The 23,072-nt window shown below is 39.1% G+C and overlaps 1 protein-coding gene across 3 annotated transcripts in view; it reads left to right on the forward strand.

Moving 5' to 3' along the window:
* Positions 1 to 23,072, forward strand: part of PPP3CA (protein phosphatase 3 catalytic subunit alpha) — a 312,082-nt gene that overhangs the window by 283,223 nt on the left and 5,787 nt on the right. For all 3 annotated transcript variants that reach the window (XM_069485469.1, XM_069485468.1, XM_069485470.1), the window contains 2 exons: positions 15,842 to 15,926; positions 20,996 to 21,093. In XM_069485469.1, the coding sequence (XP_069341570.1) occupies positions 15,842 to 15,926; positions 20,996 to 21,093 (183 nt within the window). The remainder of the gene's footprint in view (positions 1 to 15,841; positions 15,927 to 20,995; positions 21,094 to 23,072) is intronic.

Raw genomic sequence — 23,072 nt, forward strand, 5'->3', positions numbered from 1 at the left:
CAGTGGATGTCTTTTGATGATCTAATTTATATGTTTTGAGGTCTTTGTTTCGGTTTCTACTTCTGATTTTGGATGATAAAAATGATAGTCTGGTTTCAATTTAGGGTTGTTATTCACTGAAACATTGTAGAGAAGAGAAGAAAAAAATCCAAGTAGATGTATCTCATTTGGTAGATAATCCTCATTAATGAAAAAGACTCGTTTCGGACCAAGGATTAGTAAGTGATTCCAAAGTAGAAGGAAAAGCTGATGGAAATCAAGCAGTCTTCATCGTTCATTATTGTAATAAGTCTGGAATAGCAGTAAGCATTAGAAACTTAAGAGAGTCTTGTGAGTTAGGAATATTTATTTGTCCTATCTGGGACTTCTAGATCTTAAAATCACAGGCTCTGAGATCACTTTTTTAAATACATATTATGTTTGAGACTATGGTATGTGGTAAGTCTCACAAGGTAGAATTGTGGAGGTGAAACTGAAGTCCTGTAGAATAATAATAAAGGGAAGAAAAAATAATAAAATGAATACATTTCAAGCCCGATACAGTTTCAGACTGCACTGGAAAACCTTAATATTAAGTTAGAATTTATGTGTCTGCTTTCATCTAAAGAGCAAACCACATGGTAGAACTCTTATCTTTTAGCCACATTTTGGCCTCATCCTAATATTAACCACAAGCCAATGAATTTGGGAGCAGAGCAGTTTTTTGTATTCCTTTATGAAACCATCTAAATTATATGTAAGAAAATTATCTCCCACAGTCTGCTTTGAATTATTAGATAATTCTTCATGTCTAATATCACAGGTTCCAGAGTAACTGCCTACTTCTGTCTAGTTTTGAAAAGTCGGACAGAACTTTTTAAAGTGCAGAGTTGGAAATTAAGAGGACTAATGTAGCACTTATTGGTCCCTTGAGGAATATCTTTGTAAGGATTTGATTATATTATTTTCTACCAAAACTGTGTTTATTTGCCATGATGAATGTTTGACCCAGCAAAAAGCATTTGCTACTAATAACTCTTTTGCTGAAATGCTTTAGCACCCTAAGTATGAAGAGATTACTCCCCAAATCAAGTAATTATTTGTAACGTATTCACAGCATTGAAATATGATTAGTTAATTTAAAAATCTAAATAGAATGAATAAATGAAGCCTGAAGATTTATTTTAGAAAGTTCCCTCTGTTTTGTGCATCTGGCAACGAGTATACCAAGAGCCATCAGCTTCTTAGAGCTCTTCTTATGGCTGTAATTACTGTTATTTCTGAGCACCTCATTTCAGCCTTCTATATTTCAGGTTCCCAATCTGGGAAGAAAAAAATGGTGTATGCCCAGTAAAAGTTGATAGTTTAGGGTGCATATATTAAAATTTAATATGAAAAGTAGAAAATATCATTTAGACTTACCCAAAAAAAAAAAAAAAGTGCTCTGAGGAGCAAGATGGTGATGAGATTCTTATTCTGGCAACATTGAAGCCTAATCTGAAGTTGGTAAGTAAAGAAGTAACATAATAAAAGCAATATTTGAGAAAAAGCAATGACTTTTTCCAAGCTTGGATAAATGCTTGGAAAGTGAAAAGGGTGAGTAGGTATAGAATTTAGGAACTTAAGAAAGTAGCTTGGAATCACAGTGACTGTATCTGAACAAAAATACTGTTGAGAAAAAATAAAAAGGACAGGAGCTGTTCCAAGAGCTTTCCATGGACTTACAACTATAGACTCCACAGGTCTTAGACAAAGGGGCAAAGGAAACAAAAGCTGGTTTTGATGGTTCAAACCTAGGTCCCCTAGGAGGGATGATGACATTTATGGAAAAACCAGTTCCAGGAGAAAGATGTGTTCTGCTACAGACAGGAGTTTGACTAAAGCTGGCACATATAACTCTGGAAATGCCCAAGCAGGATTTGGAACTTGGGAAAGAAATCTGGGCTGGTGACGGAGGTGTGGAATTAAGTCATAACTGAAGGTATTAAAAGTGAAAAAGGCCTCCAAAGTTGTTGATACCAGAAAATTGAGGACTGATCCCTAGAATTAACCTGTCCTGATGATGCTGAAGAGGAAGGACCAGCAAGTGAAGGACAGGGGGGCGGTGATCAGGGACGGGGCACAAGGCCCAGGATTACGTAGCAGTTCAGGCAACAGTGACTTAAAAATATTTGCACCAAGTGCAGAAAAATTAATGTGAGATATGACTGGCCAGAAAATGAAATATTGGGACCATGACTTTGGTTATCAGACCTAAGACTGTTGATAAGAGATAAATAGCAAAAAAATTATTTTATTTTTACAACAGCACATAAAGAAAATTGAAATCATTGAAAAAAGCAAAAAATAAGTAAAATTCCGAGTACCTCAATTTTAATATCCCATTTTTATTGTATATATTGTATTTATATGTATTCATTTAAAATATTCACAGAATATCGTTTATGTGTATTCACTGATGAACAAAACACGTGGTCTCCACCTTTGTTAGACATAGAGTCAAGTGGAACAAGAATTTTAAACATGCTGGTTATACAGAGGATTTGGAAGTTTAGGGGAGGAAGCAGAAATTGGCATGAAATATTTGATAACTAAAGGACGAACATGGGGGACATCTTTTTTTTCTTCTACTTCTGAAAAAGCAAAGAAAAATACTTTTATGTATTTTGTTGCTTTAGAAGATATGGCCATGTGATAAAGCTATATATTTTTCCCTAGGAAATTATATTCAAGGGTGGATATCAGTTTGTTAGTTAGAACTTATCTTTTTATAATAACTGAGTGTGCATAATGGAATTAGGGAAGAGGAAAAGAAGAGGTAAAAAGAAAGGTGTTCAATATCTTGTAAAAGACTCTAGTTTCTTCTCAGGCTTTTGTTAATTATCTTCCTAGTTTATTATTGTTTTTTTTTTTTTTTTTCAGTTGCCTAGTATTTTAGTGTCTCATTTAAAAGCCAAATAATTTTTATCATTATAAATTTATTCTTTTTCCTTTGTACCCTTTGTAGTACAGAAAATTGCTTGTTTCATTACGCTTACACCTTAAGAAAGAAAGAAAGAAATGTTATATCTAGTATATCATTAAAACTGAAACATGTCTGAAAAATGCATGGGCATTTATTAGGCAGTGGGATATCATTCCCATATTTACGGCTGTTGACATTTGGGGGCCTTGACTATCAAGGTATCTGATTAGCCATCATATTTTAATTATTTTCATCAAGTTCAGCCTATCATATTTGGTTACAATAATTAAAATCCTTTTAAGTCACTAATTGAAATGATGAAATAACATAGAAATCAAAAGTACTGCCTTCTCTTCATAGTGTACTACCATGACTTTGGGAAAAAAATGCTTCTTAATTATCTGGCATAATTTTCACACTACATGGAAGCTAAGACTTTTGAAGAATAAACTAAATGTTACAAAAAACACAGCCATATCCCTGTGACTAATTGGTTGAATAATGTCCACCATTGGCCAGAATACTATGCTCACAGTAAGATAATACTCCAGATTTTATACTGTATTTTCATATGTAGTATTATATACAAATATGACCTATGAAATTTTTCACCATTTTAAAATTATCTATAATTGATCAATAATTATATAATTAATATAATAATTTTATATAGTGTTAGACTCTTCAACTATTGATGACAGCCAGCTTATACTAAACATTAGCTATTGAATATCTAAGCTTAAATATATTTATAAAATTTATTTGAGGAGGCAAACCATATTGCATAATGTGAAGAGAAATAAGCATTGTGGCTCTATAAACCTTAATGCATTTTTTTTTCCCAAAATATTAAGGGGGTCCAAATGCTTTTGGTTACATGGATCGCTTTTGTAAATGCTTGAGTCACAGCTATAAGTGTCATGCATTCTTTATTTGAAAAGGATTGAAATAGAGAGCTCTCTCAATGAAGGCAAAGATATCGTATCTGTGTACGTCTCCATATTTTAGAAAAACTTCACTTCTCCAAACAAGGCTGAGATAATTGGCGTGTGAAAGAGGCGTTCTCCATAGAGGGAACACAGTGGTAGATGTCCCGTTGCTGGAAGGTGACACCGTAAGAAAATAAAATACATTCTTTTCACTTTTCTGTTACACAGCATTCACGGTTCTCTTCCTATTAAAGCATTTATAGGTTCAGGTTCTCAACTAGGAGATTGATAAGAATCATTAGTAACAGGAGCATTAGTGTTCAAAATTTGTAAAACATTTTCTTTAGAGTAATTGATCTCGAATGGCAGGTTTAAGAGCTGTATAAAAAGTTCAATAAATGCCCACACAATTTAAATGTTAAAAGTATTTTTCTATGAGATAGACTGTTTTCACTCTTCTAAAAATCTATTGTTTCCTCTTTATTCTTCTCTCATGAGAAGTTATAAGAAAATGTGCTCCCTTTTTTCTTCAAGACTTTATAGAAACAAATCTTTTCATTTTTATTTTTATTTATTTATTTGTTTATTTATTTTTGAGACAGGTCTTGCCCTGTTGTCCGGGCTAGAGTGCAGTGGTGTCATCATAGCTCACAGCAACCTCAGACTCCTGGGCTCAAGTCATTTTCCTGCCTCGGCCTCCTGAGTAGCTTGGACTATAGACTTGTGCTACCACGCATGGCTAATTTTTTTTGTTTTTTGTAGAGGTGGTATCTCCCTGTGTTGCCCAGCCTGATCTTGAACTCCTGGCCTGAAGCCATCTCCCTCCCTGGCCTCCCACAGTGCTAAGATTACAGGCATGAGCCACCACACCCAGCCAGAAATCTTAATTCTGTTTTGTCAGCCCATCTTTTGGGGGAGGTTCCATTTTGTTCTGAAAGCAAAGCCAGTAGCAACCTGGCTGCTAGAGTTCTCTCCTAAGTGCATTTTCCATCATCTGGGGTCCACCCTTTAGCCTGGTGAGCACAAAACACCAGTGAGGCCCCATCTCAGGGTAGCCTGATGCTCCCCAAGGCTACATAATAAATCTTTTAATTTACAGAGAGCAATTTAACTATTAGAAGAACTGGAATATTCCTGTCTGCACAGACATTTTCTTCTTAATGAGCATTTTTGAATTCTTACTACATATGAAATCTCTGCTAAGTCTGTTAGCAGGCATCACAGTGCCTGGCACATGTCTCAGTGTTTCTGCTCCTTAGAGTCGTCCTCTGTAAAATGGAGACTGACCGTGTCATCTTCCTGTGGTTATTGTGAGGATTCTATGAAATAGTGCGAATAAAGCATTAGAACATTGCTCGTTATCTGGATGAGGAAGTGAGCCTTAAAGAGGGCTCGTCTTTGCCAGGGCAGCCCAGCTCACTGGGAGAGCTGGGACTCGAACCCGGGTCTGTGATTCCAGAGCACAGGCTCTTCACCACTATGCTGCGCTGGCCCTCATGTGCCTGTTGAGTTAATAGGTCTTAAAAGAAGCGGACGAGCCAAGTATGTATGACCCGAAGCCTTGCAGTGGGGCCAGCACACATAAGGCCATTGGCCCCTGGGCAGGAATCGCTGAGTGATTTCATGTTCCCTCAGCTCCTCTTCCTCACTGCGCCTCTGTGCCTGACCAAGGCATTGGACTGGTACATCTCTTTCTCCTAGTAAGATAAGAATACAGCTAGAAGGTGTTAAAGTCTCATGACCTGGGAACACTTCTGCCTTTTGAAGTTGCCTGTGCGTTGATCACTGGCCAGAACCTAATGATCATTTCCCTGTTTCTCCTTCTTGGGCAAAACCTCACTGCATTACCCAGGCAGTCAAAACACTCCCCGCCTGGGTCATGAATAGCATCCACAGACCTTTGAATGACTTCGTTTCAGATAAGCTTAATACATGCCAGTGCCCAAGCCATTCTCCACTGTCAGGAGAAGGAGTTGCTTCTTTATTGTGCCGTCTAGTGATGCTCAATTAACTTTATCTGGAGTACAGCACGTGGCATAATCAAACATATTTTGCTATGTTTGTCCATTTTCTCCCTTCAGTTTGTGTCAGAGATAGCATTTAAATATCATTCTGGTATTTCATAAATTTATAAGTCCGTACAGGTCCAGAATTAAGTGCTAGTCTGAACGCATTCTTCCAGCGCTCAGCCTATGTGAGCAATTAGATCCTTAATAAATATCTTTTTAAACTGTTATATCCTCATCCATATCCAGAGCAAATCTCTGATACACTAAGCGTCCACGCATTATGATTGCTTCCCTTTTAGATAATAAATCTACATTATTCACTTGGCATGTATGATTGCATTCCATTTTGTTTCTATTTTCTGTTGTCAGTTTATAAAATTGATGTTTCTGTCATGATAAAGGGGTTGATCCAAGTAGGATTTCACGGGCTATTGGTTTCTCCTACGGTAATAACAAGGCACTGAAATGTCCTTTGTAAAGCATGTGCTGAATATGTGACAGTTTCCTGAAAAATCAACGGAAGGAACCTAATCTACTGTAAAATCTTTCATTCTCACCCAAGTTCGAATTCTGCTTATAGTCAATTTCTGCGACTCTACCGAGAAATCGTTAAACAGATGGAACGCAACATCTTAAGGGAACAAAAGTACATAGAATCAAATTAGAGTTTGGAAATTAAAGTAACTTTTAACTAAATAGAAGGTAACCAAATGATGACAGTAATTGGACCTTCGGAAGTAGCCTGTACATTTTTTAAGACTTCTATCCAAAGAATTCAGTTATGTTTTATGACAAGCGAGGTTGAAAAAAAAAACATAGTCTAGGCTTTACTGGTCTTCCTTAAAATCTATTTCACAGCAGAGACTTTTTATTTTTAAAAATTGTATTTTAAAGGATCTTCTATTGGTTTCAAAAGGGAACATAAGACAGAATAGCTTTATGCCAAATATCACACCATTCATTGCAGACTCTATGACATGCCGAGATTTTAGTTAAGTTAAAAAACATATGGAAGAAATTCAGAGCGAGTGGTTTGGAGTGAGTAGCCAGCATGCCCCAATTTTATCACCTATGGGGGGCGGGTAATATGGTAGTTAGAATCCAAATTAGAAAGGTATACTAAATAGGTTAGGTTATAATCCTCAAAAAGATGGGTTTTTACAGGGATTTTTTAATTTCTTGCCCTGAGTGTGTTTCCTCTATCTATGAGAGGAACTCATGGAGGTGACCATAATGCTGGCAAAGGACAGAAGCTAACAATCTCTTTGGATTCAGTTTAACCTCAACCGTATGTGGATGAGCAATGTAGGATTCCCACGTCGATGACTTGTCAAGATTTTCCAACATCTGTCAGCTCTGGAAACTGAGTCATCTAATTCTTGAGAGAACAGCAGTCCTCAGGCGGGGATCACCCAGCGACATTTCAAGGGGAGTGTCCAGGGAATTCGTTTTCACATCCTCAGCTTCGTATACGCCCTTTCTAGAAGTGAGCAGCTGAGAACCACCTCCGCTGGAGGCCTTACTGCAGTTTCTCCTTTCCCACCTCCTCTTCCTCACTTGTCCCATCTCCATTGTGACGCAGAGACACAGGTCTCCCTAGACATAATCACTGTCAACGTTGCTTTGAGATGTAAAACCCTCTGGTAAGAGACATTGGAAAAATGGAGTATCTAGAAAATCTCCTTCATCAAAGTAGTGTAATTTCCTTCCCATCTCTAGCATTAAGAGATACATTTGAATAAAATTTCATTTCTATGCATTTTAATATGCATAAACATTTACCATATATTCATGCTGTCTAGCTCAGTTATTAAGTAATAAATTGTGATATTCATTCCAAAGGAATTTTTGAACACTTAGGACCTATCATCTCTGGAAATTTTCAAAAATAGATTTAATCAAAATTTATTAAACATAATTTGACAGCAAGTAGTAATAAAAAGATTTTATTTTATTTTATTTATTTATTTATTTTTGAGACAGAGTCTCATTCTGTTGCCCGGGCTAGAGTGCCGTGGCGTCAGCCTAGCTCACTGATAAAAAGATTTTAAAACATAGTCTAGGCTATACTAGTGAGAAAAAGATTTTAAAGTTTAAATTTATAATGCATTAGAGTAAGATTAGGGAAATTGAAATGGAAATACAATTTCAAAGAAAAAAGGACTAATATATGATTTCTAAATACCAAGGAAGACCTTGTTAATGGATTTTTCTTTAAATGGATGATAGTGGGACTCAAATTGCTGAGCTATTTCTATGCCATTGGAGTAATATAGCCAATACTCGTTTTGAAATGATAATGTTTACAATATTATTTGCAGCTATTTAAACTTGGAGGTGGGAATAGCACTCTTTGGAGATATTCTTTTGTAGCTGCGTGAGGAAAGGTTGCAAAGGCTGCAGTTGTGAAGCCATTTCATCAGAGGAAACACAATTACCTGTTGCTTATGGTGCTTTCCCTAAATCCAGGACTCAAGTGCCTGGTGGCGTAGGAAGATGTAGTGAAGCTCTTGTCATAACTCACAGCCAAGGGCAAAACTGGGAGGATGTCTGAGTAGTTTCTGGGTAGCAGCATCCCTTTTGGGACATAGAAGCTCAATGTTTGTTATTGTTAAATTAGATCAGGAAAGAAAGGACAAGGAGGTAAGGTTTAGGGATTATATATAGCACATGGTTTGCCTCGAATTTTGGGAAATGAATTCTCCCAAATAAGACAGTCTTTATAGCCCTAGTTTTCATCATCATCTGTAAAAAGCTATGAGGACCAATTACTCAAGTTTTTTAGAGACATCTGGAGTCATATTCTGTCTTTTGCATCATTTCTGTCTTATACTTCAGAGGTGCTCATTTTGGATGGAAACCAAACCCATTTTTGTCTTGAATGTAACACAACAAAAGATATTTCTTATCTTAACACCTTATGCTTCATTCTGTCAGTAGCCTTTATTCACATTCAGTTCTTGCTGTATTTGACAAAAAAATAAAATCTGAAGGCTCACCGAAACTCTGCTTAATAATAATGATCCATGATAAAATTTTACTTTCAAGTAGAATACAGAGATGAACTTGGTTAACGTTTAACAAATTTGGAAGTGGTGAATGGTAAAAAAAAAAAAAATTTATTATTTTCTTAGAATTTGAATTAAAGGTATAAAGCAACGTGAAGTCTACCAGCAAAATATAATTCTTAAAATATACCTTTCCTTTAAAAAATGTGAAATTTTATTATAAATACACTCTTTTTTATATAACATATTTTATTTAAATACGTATGCTGTGGATATATTGTATTAATTACAAGTCCTTTAAAGAAAGAAGCCTAAATAATACTGAAAAAACTTAAGGCCAAGTTAATAATGAAGTGGAAAAGTTCTGCTAGTTTTTCCCTAAGAGAGATAACAACTCAATAACAGTTTTTAAAGAGCAGCTTTTTCGTATTTTAATAATATACAAGTATTCCTATTTTTTTAAATATTTGAGTATAAAATTTTCTTGTAGCTGGTCATCTTCATTTCTTACAGTTGTAAAAATGAATTGAAACTAATGATAAACTGTTGGATCAGACTTACAAAGCCAGGTCTCACCAGTCCAGTTTCCTGCTGGATCCAGTGGAGAAGGGGGTGGGGAGAAATCTTCGCTGCCTTTCTCAGCGAGAGCATTCTCTGTGTCCCATAAAGGAAGGACAGGACATAGAGAGCTCTCTTCCCAAAGCCGCCATCTCTCTTTTCCCTCGAAACCAAGTTTATTCCAAGTATAGTTTTGTTTTTTGCCATTGTATTACAAAAATGTTTCCAACACGGAAGAAAGTTGGAAGAACTGTGTGGTCAGTACCCATATACCCATCACTTACTTTCCGCAGCTAACATTGGGCTATATTTGCTTTATCACATCTCTCTCTCTCTCCCCATCCATCGGTCTAACTTTTTGGCAAAGTGAGTTCTGTTTATCTCCTATGGTTGCATGTATGCTAATGTCTAAACGTCTTGTTTGCAGGTTCCACTGTGCTAAAGCCTTTACAGTTTAGCTCTGGGCATTTCCTGCTTCTCTTCCCACCCTACCCGCACCTCAGTGCACCCCGACTGCATTCACACCAGACTTCTTACCCATCATCTGAGCATAGCATAGACTCCTGCTGCCTCGACATGCTTAAAAATTCCCTATGGAGAATATCATTCTTCCTTCTCTTTGATGCTTATATGTCCTTCAAGATCCTTGACTATCACAATGTCATTGAAAATTTTTCTTATGCCTCCAAGCAATCAGCAGTTGTCCTCCAGGGGAAAAATGGCCCTGGTTTATAACATTTGCAGATTTCGGTGGTGTAAATTCCCCACCCCCCAGCTGATTTTAAGCCACCACCTTGAAGTTACCGAATGTGAAGTTAAGAAGGGATGACACTCGGTGTCCTCTCGTCAGCTGACAGGAGCCAGCTGCAATATACTCTGCTACTTCCTCTATAATATTTGTCACATATTGTCATTCGCGTGATCTCCTAAAGCAGAGACGATGCCTTACTCATACTTCTGTTGCTAGCACGTGGCAGGCTATACAGCACAGAAGTCGTATGACTACTTGATGAATGAAGGAATGATTCTGATAATTATTTGTATTCTACTTAGTACTTTCTGTACACCCCGAATTCAGTTAAAACTGAGGCATTTATAGTAGCAGCTCAGTGGCTGTAACTGAGTGGGTGGCAGGGCCAGTGTCTGTAATGTACAGCACACACCCGTGCAGTCAGAGGGTCAGAGTCTCTCTTCACCCCGGCACTTGGCCCCTCCTCTGTGTGCTGTAGCTGCCTTTTTCTAGTTCTTTCTGAGGCTGAAATCCTCCCTGTGGGGACACAGCGCTCCCTTAGCCGGCCACTTGGCATAGATACCTTTAAATGTCATGAGAGGCTGGGCGTGGTGGCTCACGCCTGTAATCCTAGCACCCTGGGAGGCCGAGGCAGGAGGATTGCTCGAGGTCAGGAGTTCGAGACCAGCCTGAGCAAGAGCGAGAACCACCTGTCTCTACTAAAAAAATAGAAAGAAATTATATGGACAACTCAAATATATAGAGAAATAGTCAGGTGTGGTGGTGCATGTCTGTAGTCCCAGCTACTCGGGAGGCTGAGGCAGGAGGATCGCTTGAGCCCCGGAGTTTGAGGTTGCTGTGAGCGAGGCTGACGCCACGGCACTCTAGCCTGGGCAGCAGAGTGAGACTCTGTCTCAAAAAAATAAAATAAAATAAATAAAAAAAATAATGTCACGAGAAGTCAGCAAGATGCCAAGTTAAGGGCAGGAAGGACACATGTTAAAAGCAAATCTTTAAAGATTCCCTTAATCTGTATACTCCCCACTTGGAGCAGAGTGAGCGAGCAGGGTTTCTTAGATCCTGGAAATGGTAGCGTGGCACCCAGGCACAAAAGAAGCTCTCACCTTAAAAAGTTGAAAAGAGAGGCCCAAAAAAGAAGTGGTCATTATGTGAATGGAAACACAGAATGAAATTTTACTTAAAATGATTAATTTTTTAAGCATACATCATAAAATGCTGCTTTTCGGTTTGGGACTTCCATGTTGCAATAAGTGATTATAGTATTTTCAAGGAAAAATAGTTATCACAATTTCCATGTAAAAGATATTTTACGTGTCTTTATTATTTAATATGCTGGATTTTAATTTGAGCTACTGTGGTACATTTCCACAATTTACACAGAATAGTAACCAAGAATGTTTAATATGATATCATATTTGTATGTTGTAGAAGAACATGCACTTGATCTTTCTATTTAATTATGAACTGTGAGGACTTACAATGGAATGCAAGTTTTGGAAAAAGAGTTTTAATGATCTCTGGAAACTACCAAAAACCAGGAATAACAATACTAAGTACAGTATACCGGAACATACATCTGAACTTCATTCCATCCTGCTATTGTTCAGCTCTTTTAAATTCAATTACATATGAATCCAGATAATTTATTTCTATATTTTAAATCTTTGTAAGATTATAAATGTGTGGGATGACCTAATTTTGATTTTGGTTATCTGGAAAATATTGAAGGTAATTTCCAGGATAAAACATTAAGAGACTAATTTCTAATTTCTCTTCTTACTACCTACAGTCAGGTTATTTGACTTTTTGAGTAAATATATTCTAATTTTATTTAAAAAAAGTAATAAAACGTCTTAATTACCTGGATTGAGAAATTTTTAAAAAAGAACACTTTTTCTTAAGAAAAGTACTATAATATACTGATTCACCATTTATTGGGAGCACATTGTGTATACATAAAGCAGAATATCACATGCTCTTCAATAATTCATTTGATCTGAAAATACAAGGAATGCTGTGTGGGCTCTATCATAATGTTCATTTTACATTTAAAGTTTAATCTTTATTTGAACATTTTTCTGATCATCCACTCGCACTGAGCTAAGAAGCACAGTTCTACCTAATTTATTTCCCTTATTTTCCAACTTAGTGTTCTACATTTTGTTCTGGTTACGGTTTTTACAAGTCCTTTCATGGAATTTCTGTGAGATTATTCTTATATATTTTTTACTTATTTGAGTTTATATTTTCCCCTTCTCATTTCTCTTAGATATATGCAATTTCATTTTTAGACATTTTAAACACTCCGTGCTGCATTTCTTGTTGTGCTGCTTCTAAATATAGTCACCATGTTTGGAGTTTTCCCACACTTTGTGTTCTTTGTGGCCATTGGATTGACTTCACAATCTGGCCGTTACTGTTTGTTGGAATCGGCCAGAATCTTCTCCCTTACTTAGCGCATCATTATCCCTGAGATAATCTGGTCAGCTGGACAGGTCATATTAAACATAGAGTAGTAATAGCACAGTGTTAGACTGAAAGCAGCACTGGACTGAATAACTGAAAATAGATGTATAGGGAGCCCACCATTGGGAGCCCACTTGCCAACCCACGGTAAAAAAAAAAATAAATAAAAAATAATGCATTTTTATAGTCTCTTGGTCATGAATCATCTAAGTCCAAGCACAGCGAATTCAGGCTTTTAGATGGTTTTTAGGGGAGAATTTGTTGTATAAAGAATCTTAATTACAAATCGTGCATAATAAACACTGTAACAGGCTCAGAATAAGGTGTGAGGCAGGGATCCTACACACACCTCGCTTTCCCCTCCGGTGTTCTGGCCAGTAGAGTAGTAGCTCAAAGAACATAGCAAATGAGAACCCATGGTTTTTCTTTCTCCCACAGGGATGTAAGTTTTTACTCCACCCATCTATAGGCAGAACAGCTGATAATAGTAAGTCCTGCCCAGTGGCTATGTAGGGAGGTGGCTGCCATGGGATCGCCACAAGAGAGGGAAAAATGGACAAAAATGGGGGCTGCTTTCGAGTCAGAGGGAAGGCAGGAGAAAGCCCGCTTGCTGGCTCATGCACACACTCTGGGGAGCACTGTGGGATGGAGCATCATCTGGGAAAATAACCACCGGGGCAGAGAAAGGTCCCCATCATGGTTTCCCCTTGTTGGAGTGGAGAGAAGAGCAGAGGCCGTTTCTCCAGCCGTTTTATCTGTGTGTGTTGCTGCGAGTTTGCTTTCTTGTAGAAATGTCAGGGTGTTGATTCATTGTTTGACCCGTATCAAGTGATGAAAAAGATTCTAAATTGTATTCATAAAAGCCCTCTAAGGGAAACAGCAGAAATCTTTCCTTCTAAAAATGTCAGAAAACTTGCTCTTATCACAGATTAAAAGACCAAAATGCACGCCAGTTATCACTTGTAGACTGCGGTCTCTGAGCAAGTGACGTGACTTACACTGTTCATTTGGATTGGGGACATTCTTGGCATTGTATGAAAAGAATATTTTGTAGTATATCTATTAGAGGCAGTGGAATAAGAAAGCCAATCTGCTTGCATTAACACTTTCTATAAAGCCCCATATAACGTATGCAAAGGAAAACTTATCCATTGCACCTTGGATTATAGAAATCTTAGGAAGAGAGGAATTTTTCTGTTTTTTACGTCTCCAAATATACCTTGGGGGTTGAAGAAAAAATAAAATGGATTCGTTAAAGTTCATATAGTATTATTTAAAAACATGAATAAAAAAGGAAATGTTTATAGTAACAATAACCTATGTAGATTGATATTTTTTAATTTGGAAAATGTAATAAGTAGTAAAATTCACCCACAGAGACTCGTGTAACTTTTTTACACAGCAGTAAAATGCAAGCCTTGTGCCGTCATCTCTCACTATGTCCAATTCATCAGTTTTCCACGTTTTTCTCTAGAACTCATGAACCAACCAGCAGATGAAAGGGTATCAAGTGCTAGAACAAATGGTTTATGACCATTAAATAATATAAATGATGTTCCAAGGAATATAGGGAATTAAGAGGCCTTCCTACTTTGATCACTTCAGAGGATAACTTTTGAAAAAGCAGTTTCCTGCAGTAATCTTCCCAGCATAGAGACTGGAGTAGAAGATGCCAGTGACTCACCAACTCTTCCTCCTGATGTCCGTTTTCTTTGTACCAATAGAACAAAGGGGAACCCAATTAGAAGAGAAGGGTAGACACCTACCCCTACCTGATCAGTGATTTTCCAGTTAACTCTTTACCCACCTCCCCCAGGAAAGCTCAGAAGTTGTTCTTTGGAATTGTGGGACCCTCTCACGGGTCGCATCCGAGTATTGATGGTCAAAGGTGTGGGTTTTGAATGGCTCAAATGTTACACTCCACCAAAGATGGCGGGCATGGGCCCACCATCCAGTCATGTTTGCTGGAAATATGGCTGCCTGAGTGTAGACAGACTTCCCCTGAGGCATGCAGCATGCCTGGCTCCCTGCTGATTGCAAATAGGCATTTAAAACGTGCATTTGAAATCGGATGTCTCCATTACTTCTAGCTAAAGTGGCATCATAGGTGTTTCCTAAGTTTTAAATCTTGGATAAGAAAATACTCCACCAGTGTCTACCATCTTTACCGTGAACTGTCATGGAAGCTTCATTTTTGTGTATTCCTACTATTTCCTCTCCATCTCCCTGTCTTCCACACAATCATACCGTCTCGCTAAGTAATTCAAGCATAAAGTCTTGGGATATTGAAATCACAAACTTGGGAGAAGGAATGAGATACAACTGGTATTTTCACAGCCTTTTGGCCATCACGATGTCTTACAATGAAAAATCAATTAAAATTATTTTTAAAACACTTGACAACAAATTAGAAGAAACGGTGCGCCCTCCACAGGAATAACAAAGTTCAAAGCGTGGATCTTTTTCTCTGCAGGAACCAGTTGTAAATGAGAATCAACTAGGGGCCCAAATGCCAAACCAAAAACGAAGCAGCTACACGTAGTCAGTAGTTTCTAGTCTGAACTGTAACTGAATATTGTGGCTTCATATGTATTATTTTATATTTGTACTTTTTTCATTATCGATGCTTTGGACTTTAATAAGAAAAATTCCAGTTTTTAATGTCACAGTGATGAGACTGTTTTGAACAATGTATTCTAGAAGACAATATACTAACTGAAGTGAATGCCTGTATATATTAAGATAGCCTTAAAGCTTTTTCTCTAATGCCTTAACTGTCAAATAATTAAAACTTTTAAAAGCACAGGACCATGGTCGGCATGCTGGACTGAGAGGCAAACACGATGCAGTTAGAGCAGGCATTGATGCCATCAGTGTTTGGCACCGTGTGTTCAGCTGTGTTTATGCTGCAAAACTGCAACACTGGAGTCTAGCGAGCTAGTCCTGCTGCTTCATGCAACTCCAAAGGATAAAACAGGATTGGATTAAGTGCAAAAAAAAAAAGCATGGATTTTCAAATTCGATTTACAGATAAATCCTTTTATGGGAAAAAACCACTGATTTTGCTTACTGCAGTCTACTATATATGCAATCTGTAAACTTACAATTAGATTAAAAAGTCACTGAGTTTTTCAGTTTTACATTTTCAAACTGGACTCTTCTGTTTCAAAACGCAGGAGCAACAGCCGCAGCCCGGAAGGAGGTGATACGGAACAAGATCCGAGCCATAGGCAAGATGGCCAGGGTGTTCTCGGTCCTCAGGTGGGTCATGGTTCGTGTGGTTCTGTTTTGAATTTTATCGGGTGCCATTTGATACATATTTGAATCTTTTAATCTGGTGATTTACATGGTTTCCTGGAAAATATTTGCCTGTCTTCACTTACCATTTTTGTCTTTTAAATTAAAAATGAAAGGAGGAAAATTCAATTCAATGAGGACATTGTCAAGGTCCTCACTCTTTCAGTTAAATTGCAGGCTGCCAAACTATTTCTGTAGAGAAGGCATCTGCAAATGGATTGCATCACATTTTAGTCCTCTTTGCTGCAGGACTTTGAAGCGTTTATTTCACAACAGGCCGAACGTCTTAGGAAACAGGAAAAGCTGTTGTAATCCTTTCTGGTTTTCATTCTGGCTCTGTGATAAAAGATGAATTTGTCGGATGCATTTCGCTAGATTTCTAGGAAATGAACATCAGCCTTAAAGCTGATGTTCAAGTGACTCTCTATTATTTTAATAATTAAGAGAAAAAGTTACTGAATGTTTCAATTTCCGTAGAGTAGTATAATTTTTAAGTAGCTCATGAATCATTCTATTACTATTAAGCATGGATTTAGAAAACAAATAGTTTCTTAAAGGAAATTCATTATACTTCAGTTATGTATTTCTAGATAGTATATTTCTCTTCAAAAGATTAAATTATGGTATGTTTATATGTGAAGAGTATACAGTCAGTTGAACTACATACATTGACAAGGGAAAATGGAAACACCTTGGGAAGTATCGCATCTACAATGGTGTAATTTAATAATCTAATTGTTGTCAAGTTCTGCCTCAGCTCTTTCTCATGGAGTAACTACACTGGCTCTTTTGAGTTCTCCTCTTGCTATTTCTATCCTACTCCTGGTGCAGCCACCGAGTGTAACTAAATGGCTGGATGCAGAAAGCAGGGAGCCATGAGAAGGATGAAAAACATCACCCTCCTTCCTCAGAGACCCACATGAAAGTCAGGGAACCTGGCTGGGCGCGGTGGCTCACGCCTGTAATCCTAGCACTCTGGGAGGCCGAGGCAGGAGGATCGCTCGAGGTCAGGAGTTCGAGGCCAGCCTGAGCAAGAGCGAGACCCCGTCTCTACCAAAAAAATAGAAAGAAATTATCTGGACAACTAAAAATATATACAAAAAATTAGCCGGGCATGGTGGCGCATGCCTGTAGTCCAGCTACTCGGGAGGCTGAGGCAGGAGGATCGCTTGAGCCCAGGAGTTTGAGGTTGCTGTGAGCGAGGCTGACACCACGGCACTCTAGCCCAGGCAACAGAGTGAGACTCTGTCTCAAAAAAAAGAAAAGAGAAAGTGAGGGTCCCCTGTGGTGGCACTGTCAGGACAAGCTGGGATGGAACAGCTGCTCCCTGCGGCTGACAAGCGAGGCCGCCTTCGCTCTGTTGCTCCGCATGTCAAACTGCACTTGCAGGACTTATTCATGCAATAAATAAGTATAATCAAACTTTAAGCATTGATTATGTACCATGAAGAAAAAGAATAAGGCAATACAGGGGGATAGCAAGTGGGAGATGAGGCACTTATTTTGGTATGTGACCCCCAAAGAACTGAGCGCTGCCGGGTGACCTTTGTGAAGAAATGGGGTAAGAGAGGTCAAGGCCAAGGGAATGACAGGTGCGAAGATCCCCAAGTAGGAACAAAGCCAGCAGTTTAAGGACCAGGAAGGAGGCCTGCGCGGCTACAAAATGTCCTATGGGGGCAAAGGACCGTATGAAGATCATAAGCCCAGTAGGTGTCCTGAGTAGAAACTTGCTTATTTATTGTGCATTAGATCTACCAATCAATTCTCTTACTTCTTTTTCTAGCTCAAGTCTCTTTGGGGGGGGGGCGTAAAAACAGCTCTAGCATTTCCATGGACTATTCCGTGAGAAATGGATTATTTGCACCCAGTGATGATCAGTGACTTAAGATTGCACATCTTGGCAGAAAGTAAAAACAAAAAGCGTGTATTATTGTTTTCCTATAACAAAAGCATCTGTAGTATATTCACAGACTAGAGAGAGAGCAGAGCCAGAGAAAAGTGAGTTACGCTTAGCAATGATGGAGCATTAAATGTGTACCATAACTGAGTTGGGCGATCCAGATACCAGGTTGGAATGAGAGGTATGGAGATAGTAAGCTACAAGATGTAAGACAAGGAAGCGCGCACCGAGGACGTGAGCAGGAGCTCCGCTGTGGTTCTGGACAGGAAGGATCCCTGCCTCTCGTGCCTGGGCTGTGCGTGGCGAGGTCGGCGTTGGAGGAAGACTGGGGGGCCTGAGCCAGGTCCAGCGGGTGGATCGTCATGCTGAGGGCCTTCCTGGAGGCGGAGAAATCATCAGGAGCACAGCCCCACGGTCCTAGGAGCAGTATCAGTGGCATCCTTTTAAGGGGCGCTTGCTAAGTGTCATATGCATTGGACAGCAGTCTGCACGGGCAGCTTGCGAGGTCATGCGGCCTTCACTTTGCTGCGAGGAAACTGACCAGAGAGGCTAAGCTGCGTGTCCAGACTGGCTCACGTGGGGAGCAGCGCTAACGAGAGTCCTACTTGGAAGTCCCCAGTGTAGCCCAGCATGAATTCTCAGTCATGCTAGCGGTCTAGTGATGGATGCTAAGTATGTAAAAGACACGAAGGTGAGCGAGGAATCTAGCGCAAACTGAGGCTGCAAATGTATTTAATGTCAGATCTGTGAGTGCCTCGAAAACCATGGTAAAGCGTGTGCAGTTTTGTGTGCAGGCGAAGAGGGGCCGGGGAATGATTTTCGTGGGGCGAGAGGCGCGCTCTGAACCCGTGTTTCACTGCGTGTGATGACGGGAGAGTGAAGGCTGGCCGGCAAGATGACTTGCTGGTAACAGAAGAAACATTTAGGAAGCTCCTGAATAATTCAAGCAAAAGGTCGGCCCAGGCTTTGGGAGGAGAAATGCAAAGGAAGGGACAAAGAATAAGAAATTTGGGAAAGTAGAATATAGTAAATCAATGTCAATGGGAGGACAGATCCGGCAGGCATGGTGGCTCAACGTGGTTCTTCCATCTTGGAAATTTGCAACATCCTAAGGGAACCGGAAAACTGCCTTTCAGCAGCTCTGGCAGGGGAGGGCCAGGCGCGTTGCCTGGGATTTGCCGATCAGGTAAACACACGTGGGGCTTCTGTTTCACAGCAGCAGGAGGGAGCAGCTCTTTCCTGTTAATATCAGCCAGCATCGATTTCTGTTGTTTGCTGCAAGAGTCGAACTCTTACCTATAAGGCGAGGAGTTATAAGCGAGAGGAAATATTCTAAGAATATTCGATCCCAGGTACCAGTGATTGGTAGCATGCTGTCTGTCATCTAAGGAAGAGGACGTAGGAAGATGGGTCTTTTTAAAATAGTTGATAGGCTTAAGGCAGCCACGCAGGAAACCCATCTCTCGGACTGCATTTCCTCCCAACACCGGGGAAAATGTGGGCTGGGGGCTGGTTTTTTAAGGCCCTTGTGGAACCTGCTAAAGATTTAGCCTTTCACCCACAAGGAGAAGAGAAGCCATTAGAATTTTGGATGGAGGAGTGACAGGATCAGGCATAGGTATTAGAACACTCACCTGGCTGCCTGACTGAGGACAGCTGTGCGAGGAGGGGTCAGAGGGCGACTCGGACGGAGCAGAGAGACCATTCAGGAGGCTGCCGCACTCCAGGTGAGAGAGGCTGGGGGTGAGCAGGAGAAAGCAGTCACAGAAGACCACATTTTGTATGATTGCGTTATACGAGTTTGTTGTATGCAATGTCCGGAAGAAACAAATCTACAGAAGGTGGCTAGGAGTCACATAGGCTGAAGGAAATGGCAAGGGACTGCTTAATGGGTGCAAAGCTTCTTTGAAAATGTTCTAAAATTGATAGTGGTCATGGTTGTGTTACTACAACTCTGTGAAAATACTAAAGACCGTTGATTGAACCATATACTTTAAACAGGTGGATTGTGTGCTGTAGTAATCGTATCTCAACAAAGCTGTCTCCAAAAGAGAAGACAAGTGGTTAGATACTCAAACTATTTTGTGAGGAGATCCCTCGAGATTGGCTAATGAAGTGGATGTGGAATGAGAGAGGATAATAGGAATTATAGGGTGATCCGTTACTCTCAACTAAAAAACGGAATTGCCAATTTTTGAGTTGAAGACAGATGGAGAAAGCAGCAAGTTTGTGAGAAGTTCAGGAATTCTGTCTGGGAAATATTAGACACGTTTGTAAACGTGGGGTGGGTAGTTGTACATAGTAAACATTATATACATGTATTGGAAACATTTTTGTCTGGTTAGGTAGGATTGTAGTGTCTGCTATTATTTCATGGTTATGTAATCATTAAGATTTATTAATCAAAATGATTAGTAGTATCAAGTAATTAATAAACATAATTGACATGATGTACTTAAAACTGTAAAACAGTTATAAAAAAGTTATTTTATCACACAGTATTAGGAAATCAATGGGGAAAGTGGCTGAAAAACCAAAGCTGGGAAATTTTACCAGGGCTTTATTGATTAATTGACATTATTTTTCATGTTTTTCATGTAATGTCAAAATTCCTAAATTCCTTAGTTTCTAAAAATCCCCCAAATGTAATTCCTGGTTTCCTACTCCATACATCAGATTTTTTTTTTTTTTTTTTTTTAATCTCTAGTGTGCTCTCTGGTTTTCCCTCTCAAAGTGAATCAGTTCCACTTGATTTTGCTGAGCATGGGCTGAAAACCTTCCATCGGCCCCCTCTGCGGCTCGCTTTTAACATGTTCATTGGGGTCGTGGAGGATGCACGACAGATACTTTGTACCATGATGCCCGATTATCAAATCAGAATTGTTTCTGTCTTCAGTACTCAGAAGAGACTGAACCTCCACAGTTGCGTGGCGTAAACTGTATCGAAGCAGTCATTTAGGTGACATTACCTGTATATAAATGTCTTAAAATATGGGATATTTAAAAAAAAAAAAAAAAGATCCAGAGAACCAAGATAGGACTCGGGGTTCGTCTGTGTGTTTTTTTCCTGCAAGACACTTCTTTTTCACGCGAGGAAATAAAAGTTAACGCCCCCTCCCGTTGTGCCTTGCAGAGAAGAGAGCGAGAGCGTGCTGACACTGAAGGGCCTGACCCCGACTGGCATGCTGCCCAGCGGAGTGCTTTCCGGGGGGAAGCAGACCCTGCAAAGCGGTAAGCGGGCGGACTGGCACGGCTGTGTGGCTGGGACATCTCGGCCAGCTGTGTCCCTAGAGCCCTGAGTCATTCATTCATTCAAGCTCTGTCTTGGTCTTCAGTTCTTGTCGGCTGGGAGAAGAGCTGAGATCCCCCATCAGTTTAATCAGTCACGTCCAACATGGTAGCTCCTTCATTCCCCGGAATGGAATGTGGTCTCTACCCACCTCCCTTCCCTGCTCCCTCATTTACATATTAATCCACATATTCAAGGCCTCGCCACAGGACAGCTGTCCAGGTTGCCTACACGCACAGTAGGATTGACTACCTTGAGCCAATAGGCTGATAAAAACAATTTTTTAATTACATTTTTAATGTTTGGTTCTCTATTTGATTGATAAACACATGCACACAAACGAACATATACCTGTAAGTCTAGATTTTAGTGTAGACTGGAAGAAGAATATAAAAAAAGGTGATTTCTTTATCCACCGGAATAAAAACTTGGAGTCACGTGCATCTTTTCTCTGACTTATCAATCCAAAACATAAGAAACTAAGGAAGAACCACACTTTATTTTTGCAAAAAGAATAACATTGCTTTTAAAAGAGAGAGTTTGTGTTCAGATGTGTAGCTGTCTAGACCAGTACTGTCCAACGGAACTTTTTGTGATGATGGAAATTTCTGTATCGGTACAGAAGCCACAAACCACTATTGAGAATTTGAAATATAATAGTACACCAGAGAAATTAATTTTTTTATTTTATCTAATTTTTACTAAATGTGATTTAAATAGCCACACGCGGCTAGTGGCTGCCACGTTAGACAGCACAGTTCTGTACACCCTTTTACTTTTGTTATTTTTGTTATCGATTTTAACTGATATTTTCATTAGAGCACAATTTTTAACAATACCGTATGGAAATTTTGCCATTAGATTAGACTTTATCAGAAAAACAAAAATATGCATAACATTTTCAGAACAATCTCAGCCTCTTGCTTATTTTCCTGTGTCTCTCCCTGAATCTTTTGTATTTTCTTTTCTCTCCCTCCCCTTGAACCTAGAAGATTCAGTTAGTCTTACGGTCACGTTGTTTAGACACACCTCATCTACAGGAAGAGCTGCAGTCAGCTTCATGAATATGCTCTTGCTAAATGATCACATGCCATAAGCAGCATCGCAGTAATTTTCTTCATTTTCAGATGAATGTATTCCAAAACCATTATCTTTGAGTTTTTACAAAAAGACAAAAATTTTCGAATGAGGGTAAGAAAATGCATAGCATTGAGGTAAATTCCCCTTTAAATTTATAGCTAGAAATGGCTTTAATAACTTTGCAAGAACACAGAAGTTTTCCCACCAGAGTAAAGATGCTCACTAAAACAGTGGTATAAATGGATTGTTGACACGCACAAAGGGTACCCTCCACCTCACGGACTGAAATCAGCAGTTTCTGATAAGCACATTTGAAGGCACAGCAAGTGTATTGTCAGAAACTGTGGACCACACTGGCTTTGGAAAGATACATTAATTAATAGTGGGCAGTACAGATTTCTAGTGTGTCAGTGCTGGCGTGGTTCCAGATTTTTTGCTTTCCTGTTAAACCTGAGTTACTTGAGTTCTTCCAATTCTTTGTTTCATTTCCAGATTTTTATCTGTATTTATCTTAGGTTATCAAGGTTTTATTTTATTTGAAATCCATTGGTTTGTGTTATTCTATGTTGAGCTCACATACACATAAAAGACTTATGGGCTGGAATCTCATTCGTCCTGAGAATTTGAAAACTCAGTATGTATTTTAAACCACCTACCGTAATACGACTTGAGAATTCATTCAGAACCCTTCAATTGGTCTAAAAGGGGAAAATACTTAAAGCTTTGCTACTTAGCTCTTCTCCTTGGTGTGGTAACCATTCTCCATTTTTATCATAAAGAATCTAGAATGCACTATAAGTAAGTTATAATGCACACTGGGCAGTGGCCATAGTTTTAAAAC

The sequence above is a fragment of the Eulemur rufifrons genome, chromosome 13 (genome assembly GCF_041146395.1).
Source record: "Eulemur rufifrons isolate Redbay chromosome 13, OSU_ERuf_1, whole genome shotgun sequence".
NCBI classification, from domain to species: Eukaryota; Metazoa; Chordata; class Mammalia; order Primates; family Lemuridae; genus Eulemur; species Eulemur rufifrons.